At 32.0% G+C, this 24,238-nt stretch overlaps 1 protein-coding gene across 1 annotated transcript in view; it reads right to left on the reverse strand.

Annotated features, from left to right (window-relative positions):
- LOC140046561 (uncharacterized) overlaps positions 1-24,238 on the reverse strand; it is a 204,780-nt gene that overhangs the window by 159,006 nt on the left and 21,536 nt on the right. Inside the window, exons 9-13 of the mRNA XM_072091256.1 lie at positions 17,822-17,927; positions 15,720-17,364; positions 14,596-14,679; positions 13,735-13,864; positions 13,477-13,637 (exon numbers count right to left, since the gene is read on the reverse strand). Coding sequence (XP_071947357.1) covers positions 13,477-13,637; positions 13,735-13,864; positions 14,596-14,679; positions 15,720-17,364; positions 17,822-17,927 — 2,126 coding nt within the window. The remainder of the gene's footprint in view (positions 1-13,476; positions 13,638-13,734; positions 13,865-14,595; positions 14,680-15,719; positions 17,365-17,821; positions 17,928-24,238) is intronic.

Genomic DNA, 24,238 nt, shown 5'->3' on the forward strand with positions numbered 1-24,238 from the left:
CTAGGTTACTGGTTAATTTGTACCTGCCAACATGAACCAATCCCAATCTATAACCACTTTGGCGAACGTACATATTAGAACTTACGCTCAGTTAACTGACACCAGTTTATTTAAATTATAAAATATTCTAGCTCTAGTCTAGTATTATTTATCATTATTGTGAATATCAGTACTTACTATGTGTTGATGAGGCATAGCCATTTACTGGTGACCAAATTGTTACAGTTTCTGTTTGCCGAGATAATTATTTTTTATTGATCAACTAATAATTATTTTAATTAATAAGATTGATTGCATTCACCTTTCACCATTTTCACACTCTCATGCATACTCACATGAAGATGAAGCAGCGTATATCTAATACCATCTCAAATTGAAACTTCATAAATTTATTTTAAATTTAATCATTTGTAATATTTACAATTGATATTAGTTACATGCAACAGTATGTTGAACAATTTGTGTTTACTTTAAAATATGATAGGTTATTGAGCTTTTGAACAAATAAAGCTGGATAGTAAACCTAATTTGTTGAAAGATTTAGCTTAATATACATTTATCAAATTGTATTCACCAACAATTTTTTTTTAATTTGCAAAAACAGACCGACTTGATGGTACATACACAAATCTTAATAACCACTACTATCTATGGATGAAATCACTACCAGTAACTAGACCCATTCTTCATTATCATTGTGTAATCCTCATCGTCATCATCTATCCTTTTTATTATTTACACTATTATCATTCATCAATAAAAGCAATAATAATTTGCTATAAAAATTGAAAATGTGAAACAGCTGTACAGTATTGTATAAAATTAAACTATTACTATATTCTACATCATAATAAACAATGGCTATATACAAAAAAACAAACAACATAGTAGTATCTTTGCTTTAAAATAAACACTCTAATAGCAAGATGTATTAATGTATGTTGCATAGATAATAATAAATACAATTAACTCACCAGGTATAATACTTTATAGTCGGCCAATCAAGCAGTATTAACTAGTCATCATTACTAAGGGATTGCACAGTATGTACTAAAGTAGGAGTAATTCTCAGAATTATAGAGGGAGCCTTTTATCTTGGTTTCATTTTGAATTGACCTTGTGAAAAAATTCTTAATACTGAATATTAAATTTGTTCACAATTGAATTTGTGCTCAACATGGTGTTGTCCAGTTGATCAAAAAATATTAAAACTTAATTAAGATAAAAGGAAACAAAATAAAACAAAAATGAAAATTCAATCAATGCAGACTTAAAGCTATCAAAATCAATTTAAACAAAAGAATGATACTGAAATATTTACAAGCAACTGTATAATCCTTTGATGTTTTTAATTAAATGGAGCAGCTAATGACATTCTGTCAGATGGTAAATTTAAAGCAAGGAATTTGGAGTTGTAATCTATTCAAACTAGGGCCATTCAACCATTGTTGGCAGAATAAGAAACTATAAATTACTATTATTATGTACTACATTTCAATAAATTATAATAGTAATAATATAAGCGCCTTTATACTGCGCCATATATCCAATCAAATTGCTCATAGACGCAGTGCAAACAAACAGTTAAAAAATTATTAAGACTACAGTATCAAAATGATCACTTTTTTATTCAATTGAAATTCGCAAAAGTTTCATGCCGCAAAAAAATTTCAGGAAGTATTTGAGCATGCAAAATACAATACAACAAGCACTTTCCAGTACATGCGCGCCTACTACTAAAGTGATATACCTGTTTTGTTTGCTTTATTGTGTAATTTCGGTAAATACAAAAGGACATCACATTCTTATTGCTAAGTGAGAAATACAATACTGTATTCAGTTTCATGATGCGCACGAATTTGTGCACACAACTCGTACGTAGCATTAAAAGACCGTTTTGCACTTGATTTTTGTTCTTTATACCTTTTGTAATCAATCCCTTTCATTTTTATTTAATAATTAATAATGTGTACACAAATCACCTAATAAAAGTTTTAATCATAACATCAATAAAATAGATATTTTATTTTATTTTATTTTTTTTATTGGAAAATGGATTGGTCCAACCAGATGAATTTATTTGATAATATAATTCATAATAATTGATGGAGCAATATTAAAAAATTGGTATTTTAAAACGATGGTAAAATTATTAAAAGTTTACTTATGTTGTACTGGTACACTTAGGACAAACACATTTAATGGAATTATTTTTCTAATATACTAGAGCACTTCCATAATCATACAATAGCAGACCTATTTCCATTAGTACAAAACAATTCAATTCATTACATCTAATAATGAGTTTTGCTTTAGTATAGGATCATTTTTCAGTTACATGGTAGCGTTACATGGTATATGCTGACAATTGCAATCCGAGTTGCTGACAAATGGACTTGAAATATTGATTTGAGTGAAGCAGGAATCCAATATATGTTATGAAAATTATTTTCTTTCTCAATATGATTTAAATCAGCAGTAACTGAGAATATTCACCACCACCATCTGCGGTTTTAACATTTAGACCTAAATTTAAATCCCGATGTTTCTATCTTTTTTAAAAAACCTTTTTACATTTCTAAGTGGATGCATATTAACCATATTCAGTGGTGCCTGTGTTAAATCAATTTATGTAAACATTCTTGTATACATCATTGTGTGACCATGAAGGCAAAAACAGGCCCTGTTCGGACCTATGGCGTTAGACCGTTCTGGCATACGACGCTAAAAGAATGTGTGTCTGAACAGTTGGGGATTAGTTGTGGAAAATGGTTTATAGTACCGTTGTGGCGTACAACGCTACTGTAATTCAACATTCTATCCAATCAGAACATTTCCTGTTATGACACAAAACAAGGTTTGACCTAGGCTGACATCCTGTATCATCAATGTGTGAGATGGAAAACAAAAAAGGCCAGAATAAATAAGGCCTAACAAGACTACAAATAAAACTGTTTAAAAAAAAAAGCTACAAACTAAATACATGTATCAACTGTACCATTATTTCTTCTAACAAATGAAACAAAATAAATGCACCTTGTATTTAAACATAAACGATCCCGTCCCCTTTTATGCCTAGCTAAAGCGATTCACGCATTCATTCAACCTAAAAACTGGCATGAGACATCAAGTCACTCATTCATAATACTGTATATATACTAGACTAGACAAGTTTAATGCTGAAAACCCCTAACTTCTAACAAATTCAGTAAACAAGGGGAACTGTCTCTTTTTTACTAGCAAGTTAGGGTTATTTTCAACCGACTAATCACAATCAAATTTTTCCTCCATGTGGTTAACACAACCTCCTATAAAACAATCTCCATCAGGAGAAGCCTGGGGGAAATGTTTTTACTACAAAATAGAAACATAAATTTGGCTGTACTATATTTGAAAAAAGTAAATGCTGGTATGTTTTATTTACGGCAAATTTTGTCATTTTGTCCTAACTTTGTAAGGCTGAGAATGAGATCTAGGCCTATATACAGTGGAAATAATGATGAATGATGTGGGTAAGCACACATGAATATACAACTAGAAACAACCTGAATGACGCACTTCCGCTATGGGTCTTAACACCTCATGTGACCTTGCTAGTAACATTGTACCCTAAAACGGTCTAACATAGCCTAAAACAGCAAATTGAGATAAATAATCTTCCATCGTTTGTTCAGTGCAAATAATAAACTCACTAACTCACATTCTTGTGAAATACAAGACCAGCCAATTCTGGCTTATGAGTGAATATATAAAATAACAATTATAAATAGGTACGGATAAAAAAACATCAGAATAACAGTTAGCTAAAAAATCTATTTTGCCACCCATATCTGGAATACAAAACAAACCTTATTACTAAGTACTATCTTGTATAGTGTATAATGTATTATAGAGTTTTTGGTGTTTGTGAGTCCACAACTGAAAATAGTTAAATATAAACGAACTCGAGCTAGCCGTTCAAAAAGTCGCCTACATGGTTTTGATTACATAAATACTGAACACCTTCACAGTTAATAGGGACTTTTAGATTGGGTGAACATGCACGTAGTCGACTGTTCCCGTCGACAGTTATATGAACATTTAGATTAAGTGGACATTCACATGCCGGTGAATGTATGATGTAATGACCTTGGGATCTGACCTTGCAATCTCTATAGTAGCGCTCGTCCGTAGTGCTATTTCACTGCGCTGGGTTGGTGGAAGTACACGGGCTTAGGTCAGGCTAAGTGTGGGGCTTAGGTCAGGGTAAGTGTGGGGCTTAGGTCAGGCTAAGTGTGGGGCTTAGGTCAAGCTAAGTGTGTGGCTTAGGCCTAGCCTAGATTCTTAATTTTCTGAATGAAGGCTGGTGTCCTACTACCTGTATTATTGAAATCTATATTTCAAATAACCAATACAAATCAATAATTCAGAGTTTGCAAATATCATTTGACTGAAATTCACTTTACTACGTTCTCAGAAAATCATCGCGACACATTCTTGGCCATTTTGGTACACAATTTCAATGTTATGACATCATATATGATTTATCCACTAGTACTTATGTCATAAAAATGACGCAATAGGGTAGCAGTCGACATAATCTAAACAAAATCTCTAATGAACTATACAAATTCTTATTTTACATTTTCCACCCAAACTTTAATCGAAATATAAATATATTTAAAAATTGTTACCTTCTTTCTCTCTCGACTCATTTTAATGTATACATGTAAAATAATCCTTTTTATTTACAAATACTCTTCAATGACAAGAAAATGCCAAAATGAATAACACATTTAAATAGTATTATAAACAAATGTTAAAGTTTAAAAAAAATCTTAATCCAACAAGATTAGTATGTTATCCATATACAGATTAATAGCTGATCCTTAAACACAGTACAGTCTCTTAACTGACAACATCAATGTATACTATGCAGTTACACTGTGTCTGCATTAAACGGCCAACTTCAATTTAGTCTCCAGGGAAATCATCACCTGCGAATCAATCTATTATATTGACATTGCAGCATAAACATAAGAAAATCCAAATATATTTACCTCTTGATATAATGGTTCAATCCAATCAAATAGTAAATGCTAGATTTAAACACATTTATCTTTTAATACGGCTGAGGAAAAGCAGAAACTTCTTCAAAAACAGTTCTTAAATGATTTTAAGTTTTTAATTAAAATGGTAAAATAGTTATTAATACTTGACCGTTTATAACATGTCAAATTTAAATGTTAAATGCTGTTCACATTTTCAGTTGAACTTTATTCCAAATTAAAACCTGAACCAAAATTAGAAAATGATCTTATGTAAGTGTTAAATGGGGAGACTCTTTTTTGTTTGAGCATGCGCGAGTAGAGACAACACCTAACTTTTACACGCAGGGAAAAAGATCTTAAATTCAGACTAAAGGTAATATATAGCCAACAAACTCTACTATTTTTAAAAGTTGTATACACTAACTAAAAGAAGACTGCATGATGGCGACTAATAGGCCTACTAGGGCAAATACTAAATCAATTGACTTAACAAGAAAAGCTAGACCCTCCGAAAGTCTAGAAGCAGATGATCCAATCGAAGCCTCCGGCGATCGACAGGGGGAAACTCAAACGCTCGCCGATCAACTAGGTAGGCTATCAGAACAACTTAATGGTAAACTAGATAAAGTCCTAGAAAATCAAAAAAACTACAACAAAAGGCTTACCAAACTGGAAACAACTGTCAAAGATCTAGAAAAAAGTGTGGAATATGCGCATGATTCAACTAACAAAACGAAGGAAGAAATAAAAAAAATTGGAAATGAAATCAAGAAAATGGAGGAGTATGAAAACAAAATGGCGGCTTATCAGGATAAAATGGCGGACATGGAAAATTCAATCCTAAAACAAGAAAGATACAGTAGGAGTTTTAATCTAAGGTTTGGAGGAGTTATAGAAAATGCTACAGAAAACACCCAGGACTTATTGCAAAAAGTACTACGCGAAGAACTCGGACTCGAGGACATCGAAATTGAAAATTGCCATCGCACCGGGAAACGCCGTTTAGATAACAAACCGAGGCATATAATAGCTAAATTTCTGTACCGTCCACAAAGAAACCAAGTCCTAAAACTAGGAAAAGTAAAATTAAAAAGTAAATCACAAAACGTATTTATTACTGAAGATTTACCTGACGCGGACATGAAGAAAAAGAGAGAATTATCTACAATTATGGCGCAGGCATATGCCGAAAAACGTAAGCCCGTATTCAGAAATGGACAACTGTTTATCGACGGTAAGCCATACAAGCCACTAAAATAACTATAATTAAGTCATTAAGCCAAATTAATTAATGTTCAATTGAACACAATTAATTAATGTTTATGAATTATATTTCATACCTACATTACCGCAGAGTCTATCATTGTCTTGTAGAACGTAGACTAATTATGTGATTGTAGTAGTATTTCTACCGTTATAAATTGTAAATAAACGAAGTTTGTTTGTTTATGTCGCGCACCTGGCTGTTAGTGTTATGTTCTGGATATCTCTGTCCATTCAAACTTTAAATCATGTGACCCACGGCAGGTGTGCGTCGATAGTGTTACATAATGAGAAATACCAACAACAATTAAGTGGCTGTTGACGATGTAAGTTTCAACGTAGTTGTTTACCGGTAATTCATCGATGAGTTACTGGGTTGATCAAACTCGTAAACGTTAAACACATCGTTTTAATGAAACACAACACAACTAAATGTATTTAAGTTATACTATCCGTACTTTACTAGTGATGTATAATGACAAATTATAACAACATTAAGTGGCTGATGTGATTAATAAGTGAGCGCCGTTATTGAGACATCATGTTCTAGACCGTTTCAACGTAGCTGTTTACCGGCGATGTTTGACTTACCAGTGAGTAACGATAACTTGCCATAATAATACATTCTGGACATCGGTGAGTTAGATTGATCAAAATCTTTTAAGTTAACCAAATACTTAATTGGCGTCCATGATCATCATTATTGTTTCACTGCCTGTCGTTTAGTTGTTGTTGGTATGTCATGATAAAACAATTCATATTACATTGTATATATTGTAATTTATTGTACATACTTGTTAACTTAGGCTATATAGTGTTAACTATTCTCTGCTGTAAGCAGCTTGCTCAATTTTATTCATTTGTCATTTCCTTTTCTGTCTAATTTAAATGTTTGAATGTGACCTTTTTGATAATGTAAATGTGAGCACAGAATATTTTAACGAAGATAACTTAATTTCTTCACTTGAACATTCTAATTTATCATCAAACTTTTCTATATTTGGACTAAACTGTCGTAGTGTTGTTAATAAGTTTGACTTAATCTCAAACTATTTAGACTCACTCGTACATGCCTTCTCCGTCATTGCCTTCAGTGAAACCTGGTTAACCGAAAAAGATAATATTAATCTATACCAGTTACCAGGCTACAGTTTGATTCACAATGATAGGAAAGATAAGAGAGGTGGTGGGGTAGCGTTCTATGTTACCAACAAACTAACATATATTATTAGAAATGATCTGTCATCTTGTATGACTGAAGCAGAGACTATTTTTATTGAGATTGAGTTAGAATCAGGAAATAATGTTATTTGTGGTATAGTTTATAGACCACCCTCACGTTCCTTGCAAAAGTTTGATGATGAATTAACATGTGTAATGCAAATGATTAATCTAGAAAAAAAGAAAGCTTACCTTGTGGGAGACTATAACATAAACTTACTCCAACAATCTACCGACAACACTATCCAATCACACTTAGACACAATATTTTCTCAGTCATTTCAGCCAATCATAAAAAGTCCTACTAGAATATCCGATAATTGTGCTTCAATAATTGATAACATTTATTGCAACATCGATTCTTTTACTACGTCCCTTAAAAGTGGAATACTTATTACTGATATTTCTGATCACTTCCCAATATTCTGTGTAGATACTTTGGAAAAACATAATAAGCAATATCCTCGATTTGTATATAAACGACAATACTCTCCTCAACAAACGGAGTATTTTTTGCAAGAATTACAAAGTAATCAGTGGAATGATGTGCTATTCTCAAATAATGCGAATGTTGCTTATCAAAATTTTACAAACACTTTAAATAAAACAATTGATAATTGTTTCCCTTTAAAACGAATTAGAAATAAGGCGAACAAGTTAAAATCTCCTTGGATCACAGCTGAAATTGCCAGAGCTATCTCTCAAAAACATAAATTATATAAAAAGTACAAACAAAATAACACCACTACTAATAAAAGTACGTACATACATTTTAGAAACAAGTTAACCACTACTATTAGAAATCGGAAAAAAGAATATTATATGGTCCAGTTTGAACGAAATAAACAAGATATTAAAAAAACGTGGACAATCCTAAATGATATAATGGGTAGGAAAAAGACTACCAATTTGCCTACAAAAATAAAATTGGGTACTGAGACTTTCTCTGATAATGATGAGAAAGCTGATGCATTCAACTCTTTTTTTATTAATATTGGAGAAAAACTAAATAATAAATTTAGGCATGAATCTCAAAATGAAGAAATCACCCACAGAACTTTCTTAAAGGGAAATTTTACCTCTTCAATGTTTTTTAAGCCTGTTACTGAACATGAACTTAACCACTATATTAAAAACACAAAGAATACTTCTCCTGGCCATGATGGTATAAGTGCCCAACTCATAAAATCTGCTTCCCCGTTTATTTTAAAACCTTTATTGCATATTATTAATACGTCATTATCATCGGGCTGTGTCCCGGCTGATATAAAAATTGCTAAAGTTATCCCGGTATTTAAGAATGGTGACATCTCCGATATAAATAATTATCGGCCTATTTCCATTTTACCCTTTTTTTCCAAAATATTTGAGAGGATTGTGTATGATCAAACGATTTGTTACCTCTCAAAATATAACGTACTGAGTAAAACACAGTATGGATTTAGACAACACCATTCAACTAGTCATGCTTTAATACAATCGATTGAAAAAATCACAAACGCTATTGAGAATAAAGAGTTCACACTAGGAGTTTTCCTTGATTTATCAAAAGCGTTTGATACAATCGATCATGATATATTATTAGATAAGTTAAGATTTTATGGTATAAGAGGAGTTCCGCTAAACTGGTTCTCAAACTATCTTAAAAAAAGACTACAATACACATTTATTGTTAATACTGCATCTAGTAAAATGACAGTAAACACTGGAGTTCCTCAGGGATCCATATTGGGTCCATTATTATTTCTTATATTCATTAATGATATTAGTCTAGCATGTAACCATGTAGACATGATTATGTATGCAGATGACACAAATGTGTTTTATAGTCACAATGATACTCAAGCTTTTGATACAATGAACCAGGAGTTATCTATACTTTCGGACTGGTTTATTGCTAACAAATTAACGCTAAATGTAAACAAATCAAAATATGTTATATTTAAGGCTAGAAATAAGTCAGCTGACACTACCTCACTAGAATTGAGGATGGGAAATGAATGTATAGTAAAAGCTACTGAAGTTAAATTTCTAAGCTTATTTCTGGATGAAACTTTATCGTTTAATTTTCATGTAAATGAGGTAGCAAACAGTATTTCTAGAATAATTGGTGTCTTAAACAAAGTGAAGTCTATGTTATCAAGTAAAATCTTGTTAACGGTATACAATGCACTTATATTACCTAGAATAACGTATGCTATCACAGTATGGGGTGCTACTTCTGCTACAAACTTAAACCGTATACATATTCTCCAGAAAAAAGCACTTAGAAATATTTGTCATGTTCATTTTATGCATCCTTCTCATCCACTTTTTATTTCAACCCAAACATTAAATATTTTTGACCTTTATACGAAACACACTGCTATATTTATGTATCAATATAAACATAATCTATTACCTGAATCATTTAATAACTTATTTAGTACATCTGCCTCATTCCATAATTACTCAACTAGAAACAGGTCAAACTACTGTCCACAACTAAAACGCACCAAAGTCGGACAGCAATGTATTTCCTACCAAGGAACACATATTTGGAACAATTTAACAGACTATATAAAACAATCCCCCACTTTAAGTTTGTTTAAACAGAGATTAAAGCAATATTATAACAATAGAAATATTTAAGTTAAGTAAATCACATTATGTTATTTTGGTTTGTTCTTTTTGTTTGTACTAATTGTTTGATCTTTTTGTTAGGGTTACATGCTTAAAGCACTTGTGCTTATTTTGTATCCCATTCCATTATCTTAATTATTATTTGTATTGTATTTTTATTTTTATTATGGAATAAAAATGTCGATGAATTGTTGAATTGACTCTTTTAAATGCTTTTTGTTTTGGTTTGTTTCAAAGGTCAACAAATAAATAAATTATTGCAATATATAGTGCCTATAATCTAGGTACAGTATATTAGCAGAATGATATTTGGGGCATAATAATAATTACCCTTGGGTATAATCAGATGAACTACTGAGACGGAATTTAAAAAGCTAGTTCATACTGTATTTCATGCCTGACCCTAGTCAAAACTGAGCTGCAATTATTTTTCCGATTACATCCCACGTGCAGTGGTTTTAATTTGGGTGGGATTTCATATTGGTCCAACACAATAATTCATTGAGCACTTTAACTATAGGTTTGTGGCCAGGGGTCACCAAAGGCCTGGCTGGGGTGCACAGGGCTAAGTCCCATGGAAGCACTGGCCCCAGGAAAAGTTTGTTTCAATCAACATATATATTAAAATGTCTGTACATAAAAATATTTTCTTGCACAAGTTATCGTCATGAATGTTTGGTCGGTAACAGGTATATACAGAACATGCCTATTGATTTTCGGAAAATTGATAATATTGATGACTTCACAAAAGCATATTAAATTAAAATCTCAAGTTTCCTGTCTATATGAGCTAAAATATTAAATAACAAAACAATATTTTGCTCAGTTCCTTAGCACTTAATTTATTATACTACTTATAGTATAGTACTTTGTAGTGCTTTGTTACTTCGTACTTAGTATAATACTTGCTTTGTTTGTTGACATCAGCAAACGATCATATTGATGACATCATGTGACTAGTGTGGTCACATTTAAAATAAAAAAGGGAACATAAATCATACAAATGCCTCATATTGCTCACACATTGTTTTCCGTAATTGTGGTATTGTGGTAATATTTGAATTCGTTTTATTGTGTTTATTTTTATTCATTTATATTTTTTTTTTCAATGGTTTTTGATATTTTTAAATTTTTTTGTTGGAGCTTTGTTATCTTTTTACCTACTTTTGTAATTAAATTGTGGTCTAGTTTAGATTTTGTTGCTTTAAACAATGAACTTATTATTTACACATTTCGCAAATTCGAATGGCCACACCGTTTTAATCACGGAGCTAGCCATTATTTACGAAATACATAATGCTCTAAAGATAGGATTGGGATTAAAACTTCAACGAGACTAAACACTGTTTCAATTTGGCGGCTCGCCATGGTATTTGTAGATTCGGTCATTGCGGCGCACAACAGAGGAGGTTGCGTAGCGTTTTGAGTTTTGCCATTTTTGTGTGTTTATCCTTAAAATTCAGGAAAGTGATATAGCCTATCGTGTGTGGCCCATCAAGAAACATCAGTGTGTCAAATGTGAACATGTACCATTCAGCGTTTTCGGAGTAGATAAAATTATGCATTATTAAAATTAGTTGCATTAGTATATATATACCTTTTAGAGAACATGCTTTTTGAATTTCAAGAAAAACTTCACAAAAAAAAATATGTTAACATGGGCCAAAATAATAATCCCCTCCGACTGTCAGTGATGATTTCTTGTTTGGGAATATCTCTACCCCCAACATTTCAGCTTCTACATCGGCTTTACTATAAATAAATAGGGTTCAAGTTATATTTAATTAAAATTAAAACATACTTTTCTTCGATAAAACATCCTTTGCTGTAAAAATCAAGTTTTCTGTCTTTTCTGAAACACATAATATCCCTCCGGATTTTATAATCAACTTATAATTGTCTTTTAAAATGAAATATAAATCTGTGTGCCGTTTGGGCTTTCTACTTAATATGTACAGTATATCCAATTCACAAGTTTAACTCAGGTTTAGGGATGTTCAAACAAGAGTCACAGTGAACAAACCATTGACCTGTATTAGGCCTACAAGACTCACAACAGTGATTCATGCCTAATGATAAGCCTAGCATAAAACTACTGTACTGAATTTGTTGTTATTGATCATTTTTTTGTAAAAGTTTAAAATCATTCGTTCATTGTCATAGCTGTAACCGGCAAAGATGTCAATTACCAGCTTCTAAATGCAACAAAAAAACAGTGAATTTTGTAAATAAATTATATTTTTTCTTATTCAGGTTATAGTACAGTACCGGTCATTAGTTTCCATTTGAGTTAGTAGTTAGAATTAGTGTTTAGATCTAATTAGGGGGAAAAAATAATTGTTTTTTGTCAACCGCCACCCTCTAAAAAAGCTATAGGGAGATAAATAAACGTTTTAAAAATGGCCAAAATCATTCTTTAGCGATATTATCATTTATAACCTAATAAGGACCTATTGTTGGCACATATGCATATGGTACAAGTTTTAACACATGACTGAAAAAAATGTAGACTTACATTTTTATTGTAAATTTAAGTATGTAAGTATCTATAGTTTACAGCCACCAATAAATTTAGCCTACATCCAGGTGGTAACTAATAGATAGAATTGAAATTATAATAAAAGAGAAATACTACAATTGAAACAGATTACATTAGGCTGAAGACATGTCCAAATATATCATATATATGAAATGAAAATAGGTTGTGATGATATGTAGACTTAACTAGATAACATTATTGAATAATGCAATATTTGTTAATTAAATAATGATTGAAGTGAGAAATTGATATTTATTATTATTAAAATAATTTAGTTCATAAAATTTAACTCACAACAACGAATTGTTTGCATTAATAATAAAATGAAGCTATGAGTTTGTTCCCAACAAAAAAAAAGTATGGAAAACTGATCTGCAACTGGTAGTATTACAAGGTCCACACAAATGAACATTCCCACATAATAAAGCCTGTCTGGGACTTCGGCCCCTCCATCAGGCAAATTCTGGTTCCCACCCCTGCTTAAATTGTTGTTATCAAAGATGTCCTGGTGACATTACAAATGTAGGCCTATTCTTTAAAAACACTTTTTTAACATATAAAAATCTACTGTAGTAAAAATTGAGTATGGGCAAGTAAGTATTTTAGACCAACTAGGCCATATTTTTCAATTTTTTACAGTCCTGAGGTTTGTTTAAAATCAGATAAAGAAGGGATGACAAAGTTCTCTGATAGTGTATAAAGCCTTTAAGGCCGAGTTGATTTCACTATTGGAACTTTTTGAATCACTGAAAATCAATTGACAAAATATTATGACATCAATAAATGAAAATAAAAGCTTACATTGCCTTGAAGAGTTCCAATCTTGAACTCAAGTACATACTGTTGTAGAAGAAACTGCCAAACTTTCTTGATTCGACTAGTTGGAGCACCAAGAACAATCTTATTGTATTTTAGAGTTGCTGGGTGCTCTGATGTTACCATTAAAATGTTGAATTCAGTGGCTATAAAAAATAGAATGAATGTAGTATACAATATTACAAATGTAACCGAATGTGTTCTAACAAATTTATGTTCGTAAATAACCTAAAAGAAACTCACCTCGCCTTGTGTTAAATTCCATTATGCTAACTTCAGAGAAGCAAATAGGTGGAAACATTACTTTGATCTTATTTGATGATATTACTTGCTTTGCAAATATCAACATATCCGAGAACAGAATTCCAAAAACCTAAACAATAAATTAGTATCAACTAAATTAAAAACTACAATCAAATGCATTTTTCTTTCTTACAAGCTCTTTTGATAGGTTGAGGAAAGTACAGTAGCCTCTGGCCACCAAAAAATAGATCTAGGGACATAATTATTAAGCAAGCTATAGCCAGTGGTAAACTTGTGACAAGCAGTTAAAGTTTGGATATTTTTAATCTTACAGATATTAACTGCTTAAAGGTGATATAGCATTTGATATCCCCGGGGGAATGACTTTTTCTCAAGGGACTATATTTTCCCTAAGCTAAGCTGAGGAAATATCCGTTTTATAGCCAAATATCGGTAAACCTGGCTGGCTCGGCTAGCATGCCTAGTTAGGCGTACCCTTGGTATCATAGCTTAATATCACGAAGAACGACATTTCACAATGTATGGTGGGAAGAATTCCCAAAACGTGTGTGCTCCCATTTACTTCCCATCATGTATCGTATCTCTCTTTGCGATAAACCAGTAGCTTTTGTGAGTATGGACCAATCACAAACCTCTTTCGTTGGCATTTATAGAGGGCCAATTAATATAAGTCAGTCAATATAACAATCCTCCAGGATCTAGATTATAACTTATACGATCCTTGAAACAGTATTCATGTGATGCCATTTGTTCAATCACATTTTTATATACAAAATTGCTAAAATATAAAATGTATCCATAAAAACTACTACTCAGATGCACTAGATGTCTTGATATTACCTCCTGTACTTTGTTGACTTTCTTTCTGAGAAACAGTTTGCCAGCATGAATAAAATCTCTTTCAGCAACATCAACAATAAATGGCTATAAAAATGAAAACAAAATAGTTTCTTTAACAAATAGAAATTACAATAAAGTAATAGACACTAAATTTAACAAAAGAAAAATATTTGATGAAAGCATGGCATTTTTGTGTTTATTTACATCCATGTGAGTTACAGTGTTTGCGTAGTATGATTAGTATCATAATTGGTATCATAAGTATATAAATTAAGACACATTTTCCCATCAAAAATCCTTCTCATGTTATACAATACCCTAATTCAACCACATCTTTTGTATTGTAATCTAATTTGGGCAGCAGATTATCTAACAAATTTAGACAAATTAAATAAATTAATTAAACGTACCTTCAGATTTATTACTTTTTCTCATTATTGCGCACCTTCTGAACCGATCTTTAAGCAACTCAATATTCTCAATATATACGATTTATATATTAGTTACAAACTGTATCTTTTATTTTCAAATTCCATAATAACAATTTACCAGTGACCATGTCAAAATTATTTAACTGACAAAATCCCATACACATAAATTACGTAGTCTTGCTAAATTGTATTTATTACAAATACCCTTCTTTAAATTAAAAACTTTAGAATTCTTCATTTTTGTCACTGGACCACACTTATGGAATTGACTTAATGACAACCTTAAGACACCAAAATCTATTATTGTGTTTCGGGCCAATGTTAAAAATACTTAATTTCTTTATATAATGATTAATTGGATGTCCTACTGCAGTTTGTTTTTATTTTTTATTGATTGATTTTTTGTCTCAATTACTTTATCCGTTTACTTGTTAACTATATTATTTTAGTTTGATAGGGTCTTATTATACGTGACAAGAATAATTTTATTCTTCTAGAATAGATCCTCAATATGATATTGAAATCAAAATAATCGTTAACAGAAAAAAACACACTAATGGTCATACACTATGGAAATAAATGATGAAATTAACAATATCCCTGTCTTAATGCATAGAATTCTATTCATAAAAGTGTCATTATTAAAACTGTATAAATGACAACTAGAAATTTAAAACAAAATACAATAATTACCTCAACTTTCTTGTAAAATACAATATCACGTTGAATTCCTCCAAGTACTATGGTTTGCTTTGTGTTTAGTTGCCTGGAACTCTCACCACTCATTATGGAAACACATTGACAAACACATCCATCTGAATCCCCAACATCATTCACAACTGGTGATTCCTGACTGTAGTCTGCATTTGTTTTCGAAGTCTGAATCAATTTGTTCTCATTTGATAATTCATCTTCAATATATTTCTTGTCTACATTTTGTCGACTTTGAAGATCTTTCATACCTGGTTTTATATCACCTGCCACATTATGTAGCATATCAACAATACAGACTGCCTCCTTTTCTTGCAGCACTTCATGTTTAATTGATAAACTTGTATCCACAGGAGGAGTGGCACTTAAATCACGAAGTGAAGATTCTTCTAAGGAAATTGAATCTTTTGAAATTACATATTTTCCATCAGAGCAAAAACCAAGTTTGTTTGATGGTGTGTTATCAATGGAATCATTTTGTGATAATGTAAATTTATGCATGGTCTCAAGTCTTAAATGAGGATTATTCAAATGAGGAATTTTCACAGAATAACACATCTTCTTAGGCTGTGGAATGTTTTCCTCAGGGTCAACATGTTTTCTTTTTTCTTGGGTGGAAATTTTTTGCCACGGATCTTTTACCTGTTGTATAGAATTATTTTGTTGTTTAATGAGATGTTTTGGTTTTTCTGGTATTTTTGGTTTGTTCATATTCACATGTTTTACTTTTTTTGGCTTTTCTGGTATCTTAGGCTTTTCTGATATCTTAAATTTTCTTGGTGGTTTGCAAATGTTTTCTGCTTTAATTGGCATTTCAAATACTTTTGGCTTCAATGGTGTCTTTGGTTTTGGTACTACTGGAGATTTTTTCTGAAAAAAGGGCAAGCTAAAAACTGATGCAGTATCTGCAACACCTGTAGCTTCCAACTTTTCCAGTAGCATTTCCTCATACATGCTGTCATGTTTTTCGAAAGATTCATCTGACAAAGAGGATGTGGATATAAAGGAAGAATCACATAAAATAGAGTTGTCATGACCATCTATTAATTCAGGTGACATACAACTGACATAATTCAATCCGTTGGGTTCATCAGTTGGACTGGATTGCATCATGGGCAGCAGATTGGAACTGCTATTGTTAACAAAATTGGTTTTCTCTTCAACATCTTCAAATGCAGATTTCAATGATGAAGTCATTCTTACTGACTCTAAAGAGCTTTGAAATGGCTGGACTGATGTGGACGGCAAATTTGGGATTGCATTCTTGTTTATTGGTAAACTTGGGGGATTTACTGATGGACACACTTTATCAAGAGTTAAGGATGGAACAAATTGACATTGCTTTTTAGAATTTGGATGGAGTTTTTTAATGTACAGCGAGGACGGATGCTTAAAAAGAGACTGCTTTTCAATTTCACCAATATGGACATTAGTCTTGTTAAGTTCTTGAACATTTCTTGTATCAGGCAGCGATTCCTTGGGAGTGTGCAAATGAGTTGGAGCCATTGTCAACCTTCTCACCGAGAGAGCTGGTGTTACAGATAATGTCTGTGTAGACAAGGTCATAAGGTTTTCTGTAATGTTAGCATAAGGCTGTACAAGTAGACAAAGTTTCCCAGGTGCTTGCCTATTAGAAGGAACAAAACATTATAACTTAAATTATAAATTATATACAATTGAAAAATAGACATTTATGTAATTTGAAGACATTATCTTTATAGTAGCAGAACATCATAAAGCTGTCTATGGATTATATTTGACCATCATTAAATTCAAAATAACTTTCTCAAAATAAAACTCATCAATCATGTTGGTTGGGTTCCATATTTTTGGCTTGATTTAGTGTCAAAATTGTCCCATTTGTGACGAATGACGAACAACAGGAACTGTAAAACTTACAGAGTATAGCGTTTCTTAACAAATTTATTGTCATGTAAAAAGATTTTTTTCTTTCTTTTTACTTAAATAATTTTTTAAGAATTTTGCTACATAAAATAACAAAATTAAACTTAAACTAAATTTGTAAATGTTTTACATTGATCCCTTTTAAAACCTCAAGAGAAGAGATACAATTTTAAACGTACGCAATGAGATCAACAATTGTCTTGCCACTACTTCCTACAACATTGAAGCCATTCAGTTCCAAAAAAAGATCATTACATTCAAGACCAACCTTCTCAGCCGGACCACCTAAAACACATCAAAATCATCAATTAGTTCAAGCAATTTCTGTGAAATCCTGATATAATTATACTCATCAATCTTTTTACATATTAGTAATTGAAAATTGAATACTTATAGACACCTGTTCAGGTAACTGATTTAACAACGTAATGTTATCTGAAATTGATTATGTAGATAACCCTTGTCATTACCATTCTTTACCAGCTAGGCCTACAGGTAATGCACTGATTCTCTATTTATATATAACCATAAAACTTTTACATGATTTTAGACAAGAATGACCTGGTTTATGTTTTAAAAGTAATATAATTATATGCATTATTTTTACAAAACATCAACAATTGTAGGTCTAGTGTCTTTAATAAAATTCATATCAAGCGTCAACTTTCTATGGAGTAAAAATGATGTGTTCCATAACAAATTATTTTCCATGTGTCCTATTTTCCTTCAAATTTTAATATTTTTGTGGATAATCAATCACATGTGCTGCTAAAACTTTTATTTAGTGACGTCTTCATGGCTAAAAATTTGAATAACATGTTTCACGTAATTTTAACTTATACAATATATTTGAATCTGTATTTATAGATCATCAGAAGGAAAGGTAACTTTGATGGTTATAACTTATAGAAGCTGCTGAATTGTTGATAAGAATTAATGTAAAAAGTTTGTGGTGTCATCATACGTCCACATATTATATGCGGAGTTACGACATTGGGTTAAAGACACATATGCAGTAGCTCTTCTTCTGTGGAAACTCATTTATATATTCATCACTCATTCATTATCTCAATAGTTATTTTTTTAAATAAGTAGTTGGTCGCTTTCTTGTAGATGCTTTAATTGTAGAATGTAATTATTTTGTTTATTTCTGTGCACTATTCTGGATTGACCAACTAGCATAGGTGTTTAGCACCTGTTTGGTCTTTCCTTGCCTTTTATATTTCGTTTTTTCTTTGTATTGTATTTGTATATGGCAGAAATTGAATCACATTATTGATCAGTAAAGTTATGGTAATTCTGATATTTGTCTTTTACTGCACATTATTTAAAATGTATTATAATACTGTAAGTTACTGTAGGTTATCTTAACCATTTCAATTCATCATTCCCCATCTATTTCTATTAAATTATCTTTGATCCGTCACTGTACGGAGCACAAAAGCAATGTTGAAGCTTGTTAAAGAATATTTTTGTTTTTTCATTGTTAAGTTCTGCAAATACTGAATGTTTCGATTACCTTTCATAAGGGACCACCAGGATTTCTTTCCCTTTTGAAAATGAGAATATTGCCTGTTTCCTTAGTTGACGACACATCGACTCAGATATATTACTGACCCTTATCACTGCCTTTGACAATAATGCTTTAGATTTTTACTTTCATTGGCTAATAAAAACTGCAACCCACAACTCACTATACAGACAGACTTCCATTTTTATCAAGGGCATATCATTACTATGAGCCTCAATATGGTTGCTTGCCACAGATATTTCCTGTACAACTTATTGATACTAGATGGCACGCTCGCTTCGCTCGCGTACCATCTAGGTCGTGCCCACAGATGGTTCTCGAATACACAGTATTTTCCAGCGAGAAAAAAATGGAGATTTCAAATATACGTACTGCAGGACTATAATACATTGTCGTTTACAGAAACGAATAAATATACACGATGATTTATGTAGTCAGCTAAAATTAGCATCCTGGGAATTACTTCCGAGAGAGAAACAAAATGAGTCAAATTTTTTTATTTGGACTCATTTAAACAAACCCAATTTGTGTTTTGTATGTAACATTAAGGGTTGAGGGATGGGGGAAGAAGATAGGTACAAAGAGGAAACATTTTAAAATATATTCTTATCCACTCAGTAACGAAATATTGTTTTTAATGTTTTATAGGCCTACAGTATAAATAATATACCACTAAATACAGTAAAACATTTACGATTTAATACTTTGTTAAAACTCTCACTGTCATAGTCGATTGAAATAGTAAAGTACATGTAACGATACACCACTACGTACGTTTATATATTTTTAAATTATTAATTAATACAAACGTTGAGAAGCAACTGTCAGTAATAACGTTTATTTATTTGTATATTATATGTTTATAATCTAACAGTAGGGCCTACCCACACTCACAGTAATAAAGTTTATTTGTATATTTGTTTATATTATATCTAACAGTACCAACACTCACAGTAAGACATTTGCGATTCAAATTGCGATCAAAAGTGGTTAATACCTTAATACAGCATTGCAATACTATTTATGTTTATTCTCCAAGGGGGCCCATAAATCTCGCGTACCATCTAGGTCGTGCCCACAGATGGTTCTCGAATACACAGTATTTTCCAGCGAGAAAAAAATGGAGATTTCAAATGTACGTACTGCAGGACTATAATACATTGTCGTTTACAGAAACGAATAAATATACACGATGATTTATGTAGTCAGCTAAAATTAGCATCCTGGGAATTACTTCCGAGAGAGAAACAAAATGAGTCAAATTTTTTTATTTGGACTCATTTAAACAAACCCAATTTGTGTTTTGTATGTAACATTAAGGGTTGAGGGATGGGGGAAGAAGATAGGTACAAAGAGGAAACATTTTAAAATATATTCTTATCCACTCAGTAACAAAATATTGTTTTTAATGTTTTATAGGCCTACAGTATAAATAATATACCACTAAATACAGTAAAACATTTACGATTTAATACTTTGTTAAAACTCTCACTGTCATAGTCGATTGAAATAGTAAAGTACATGTAATGATACACCACTACGTACGTTTATATATTTTTAAATTATTAATTAATACAAACGTTGAGAAGCAACTGTCAGTAATAACGTTTATTTATTTGTATATTATATGTTTATAATCTAACAGTAGGGCCTACCCACACTCACAGTAATAAAGTTTATTTGTATATTTGTTTATATTATATCTAACAGTACCAACACTCACAGTAAGACATTTGCGATTCAAATTGCGATCAAAAGTGGTTAATACCTTAATACAGCATTGCAATACTATTTATGTTTATTCTCCAAGGGGGCCCATAAATCTAAATCTATACCTCTATGGTTAAACCAAATAATTTGGAATGTTCCATTCATCACAAATCAATACATTTGTAAAAACGTATATTACATGTATCAAAATAGCATTTTTTAAAGAAAATCGGCCTGTCTTCAACATTATGATGCTGTACTCGAACTGTTCAACCGGTTTTCAGCTATTAAAAACAATTATCGTAGGAGGAGATAGGAAAATGCGAAGTGTCCTCGTATTATTGTGTGCGGGTATTTTTCAAATTGACATCCATTAGACAGTGTATACCACGATCGGAAAACACCCCTATTTGGGGCAAATCGTTGAACCTAAATTCGTTTTAATCGTCAATAACTAATTATCGAACTCAATTTAATTAGTAAACAGGGTTACATCAGGTGGTTAAAATTAGTACCGAAAGTACAAACCAACTTTATATACCATCGAGTAAACATTCTAGAAATAACGCACGATTTACCGATTTTTGCCCTTACGTAAATTTATATATAGATTATCTTCATAAAAACATTTTCCTGTGCATACTGTAGTAGAAATTTTGTTTTCTGAAGAAAAAGACAAAACCAGTTTATAATAATGTCCATCATTCCCAAGGTCGCATAGCAGTATGATGTTAGGAGAATAAACTCATCTGACTCTCTTCTTTATGTGTCTATCCAACGAACGTAAACACCTAAATATTTTCATTTCAATTCATGCTTATCATAATAAAACATTGCATAGTATTGGAAAACAATAGACTAAAGGATAAAATGAATGGGACATCGAAAATCATTGGCAGTAGTGGCAAGGGTCAGAGACTAAAAGAAGTCATTGTCAACTAATATAAAAAAAATCAATGCTTGGAATGATTGAGTTTTAACTGTAAGTGATTTCTCTTTTTTTTCTTTTTCGAAAGAGAAATCAGGAATCAATTCTGGCAGTGAAATCCTGGTGGTCAAGTATAGACTAGGCTCGCGCTAACCGCTCGCCAATTCGCCAATGGCGACTGGAGTCTCCATTTGGCGAAAATAATTATTGCCTCGTTCGCCAAATTGGCGAAAATACATTTCCAAGCCTAGGCCTAGCCTGGTCGGCGTGACTTCTTATGGGAGCGAGAATTCGCCACACTTCGGTACTTTCTGACTCGGGTACACTTTTTACCACAACAGCATTTTATGTGACGACGTCACGATCGCCGTGTTCATTTTTTTAGTTCTGTTTAAACATGCGCAGAGCGTGCCTCGATGACGTTTTAATGACACACAGTTAATGTGATTGGTTCGTGGCCGGTCGTCGTCGACGTGATGATGAGCGAATAAAAGGGGAAGTCCCTATTCTTCGACGTAGAAAATGAACTTCGAGAAGAAAATGTAAACAGAAACATGTGGACGAATACTTCCGTAAACGAGGCTGTTCTGTTATTTAAAAAGGGGAATTTTAAATTTAACAAAGTAATTACCTCAATAGTATAATGTTAACATGTTTAATTTTATTTCCCTTTCGATTATTCTAACCGAAAGTTGCGCTTAATAGCTAAGAAACAACGTATACTACAACGGCAACCCTGGCCAAAGCGCGTTTCGGCCGCCTACATAGAATGGGTTACGGCCGCTGCATAGCAAATTCAAAGCTTCTTAAATTTCTGTGGTACATTTCTTCCTAACGTACTTGTTTTATATAATAGATTGATAAATATTCCACTTATTAAATAATTTAATAAATCGGTAAAATTGACGTTTCGAAGCAAGTATTCCATGATGAGAGGCGACATTTTTCGACATGCCTCGTGTGCGGCGAATACTAGTTCAGAAAATGGAACAGTCCACTGTGCGGGGGTTATCCAATCATTAATTAACGCGCTAATACCTAGGCGACGGTAATTTAGTAATAAGCGGAGAACTGAATCCCCCGTAAGGAAAATGGTAAACACTGATATTTATGGTAGGGATTATTTTTTTCAGTGGTTGGTCTTGTTGGCTTCTTCGCACCAGGTCCACGCAAAGTCAAATAAAACGATGTGGTTTATCAAACAGAAATATAAATTAGCTTTAATTCATTACTAAATTAGCCAGATTTTGATAATGAGAAAGGCTAAAAAATTGTTATCGTTAAAATTGACATATGAGGCGGATGTACATAATAATAATAACCGATTTACATATCAAAATAAAGAGTATTTAAAGCCTGATAACATGCAACAAAAATTACTCCACCACCTATTATGGACCTCGTGCGATCGGGTGCGAAAATGGGTAGGTGTTTTCCAAAGTTATTTTTAGCGCGCAGATTTCGGCTCGCCGGCTTTTGTACCTCATTTTTAACTCGTGTTTTCTATTAAAATATTTAATAAACATAGATTAAAAATATATAAAAATAATCCCTTAAACAAGATCTTTCCAGGCATATAATTTTTATTCTCATGGGTTCATAAGAAATAGTATATTTTTAACTTCAAAGACACGTCACTTTTTGAAATTTCACGAACGTGTTAAAATCGCGGTAACGCCGAATCAGCTTCATTGGGATAAATAATAATAATATAAATGTAAAAGAAGTAAAATAACAAACAAATACATGCATTATTTATTTAATAAACATTTTTGCGAATTTTTATGGTTTTTTAAATTTGGCTAAAGGATTTTCAATTTGGCTAATGTTTTTCAAAACCTTTCGCCATTTTGGCGAACGAAAATTTGACCTTAGCGCGAGCGTAGATAGAGATAATAAAAACCTTTTTGCAAAACTAGGCAATGACCAAAATCTGCACAGAATAGTGTCTGGAAGTTGCGAAACATGTGCGCTCTATTTATTCATTTATTAAGCCATAAAAATACAGAAAAAAAATACAGGACAAAAAGATAATTTCGTCATTGGCTATGGACAGCAAAAGTAAAATCAATTACTATAGTCCGCGGGCCTGACAGTAAACAAAAGTCTTAGTTAATCCTCTCTTTTAGAATTATTTTAATGATAGCAATGAAAGAATATGCCCTTTTGGTGCACAGGCTAGTGTTTGGATAGTCCAGAAAATCATGGATATGTTCCAGATATTCACTGGGTTGGTATGTACATATTCTGGATTTACTAGATGAACTACTATGTTTTGTTCTTATTGCGATGGGGATGAAAAGGTGATAACCAATAATAGTAAGATTTGTTAGATGCATATATCCACCAAAGTGCTCAAAGCGCCTTCGAAAAACCAATACAATGGAAACTAAGCCGTAAACTACAAAATCTAGACAAAAACCACAT

Source organism: Antedon mediterranea, chromosome 4, assembly GCF_964355755.1.
Source record: "Antedon mediterranea chromosome 4, ecAntMedi1.1, whole genome shotgun sequence".
Lineage (NCBI taxonomy): Eukaryota > Metazoa > Echinodermata > Crinoidea > Comatulida > Antedonidae > Antedon > Antedon mediterranea.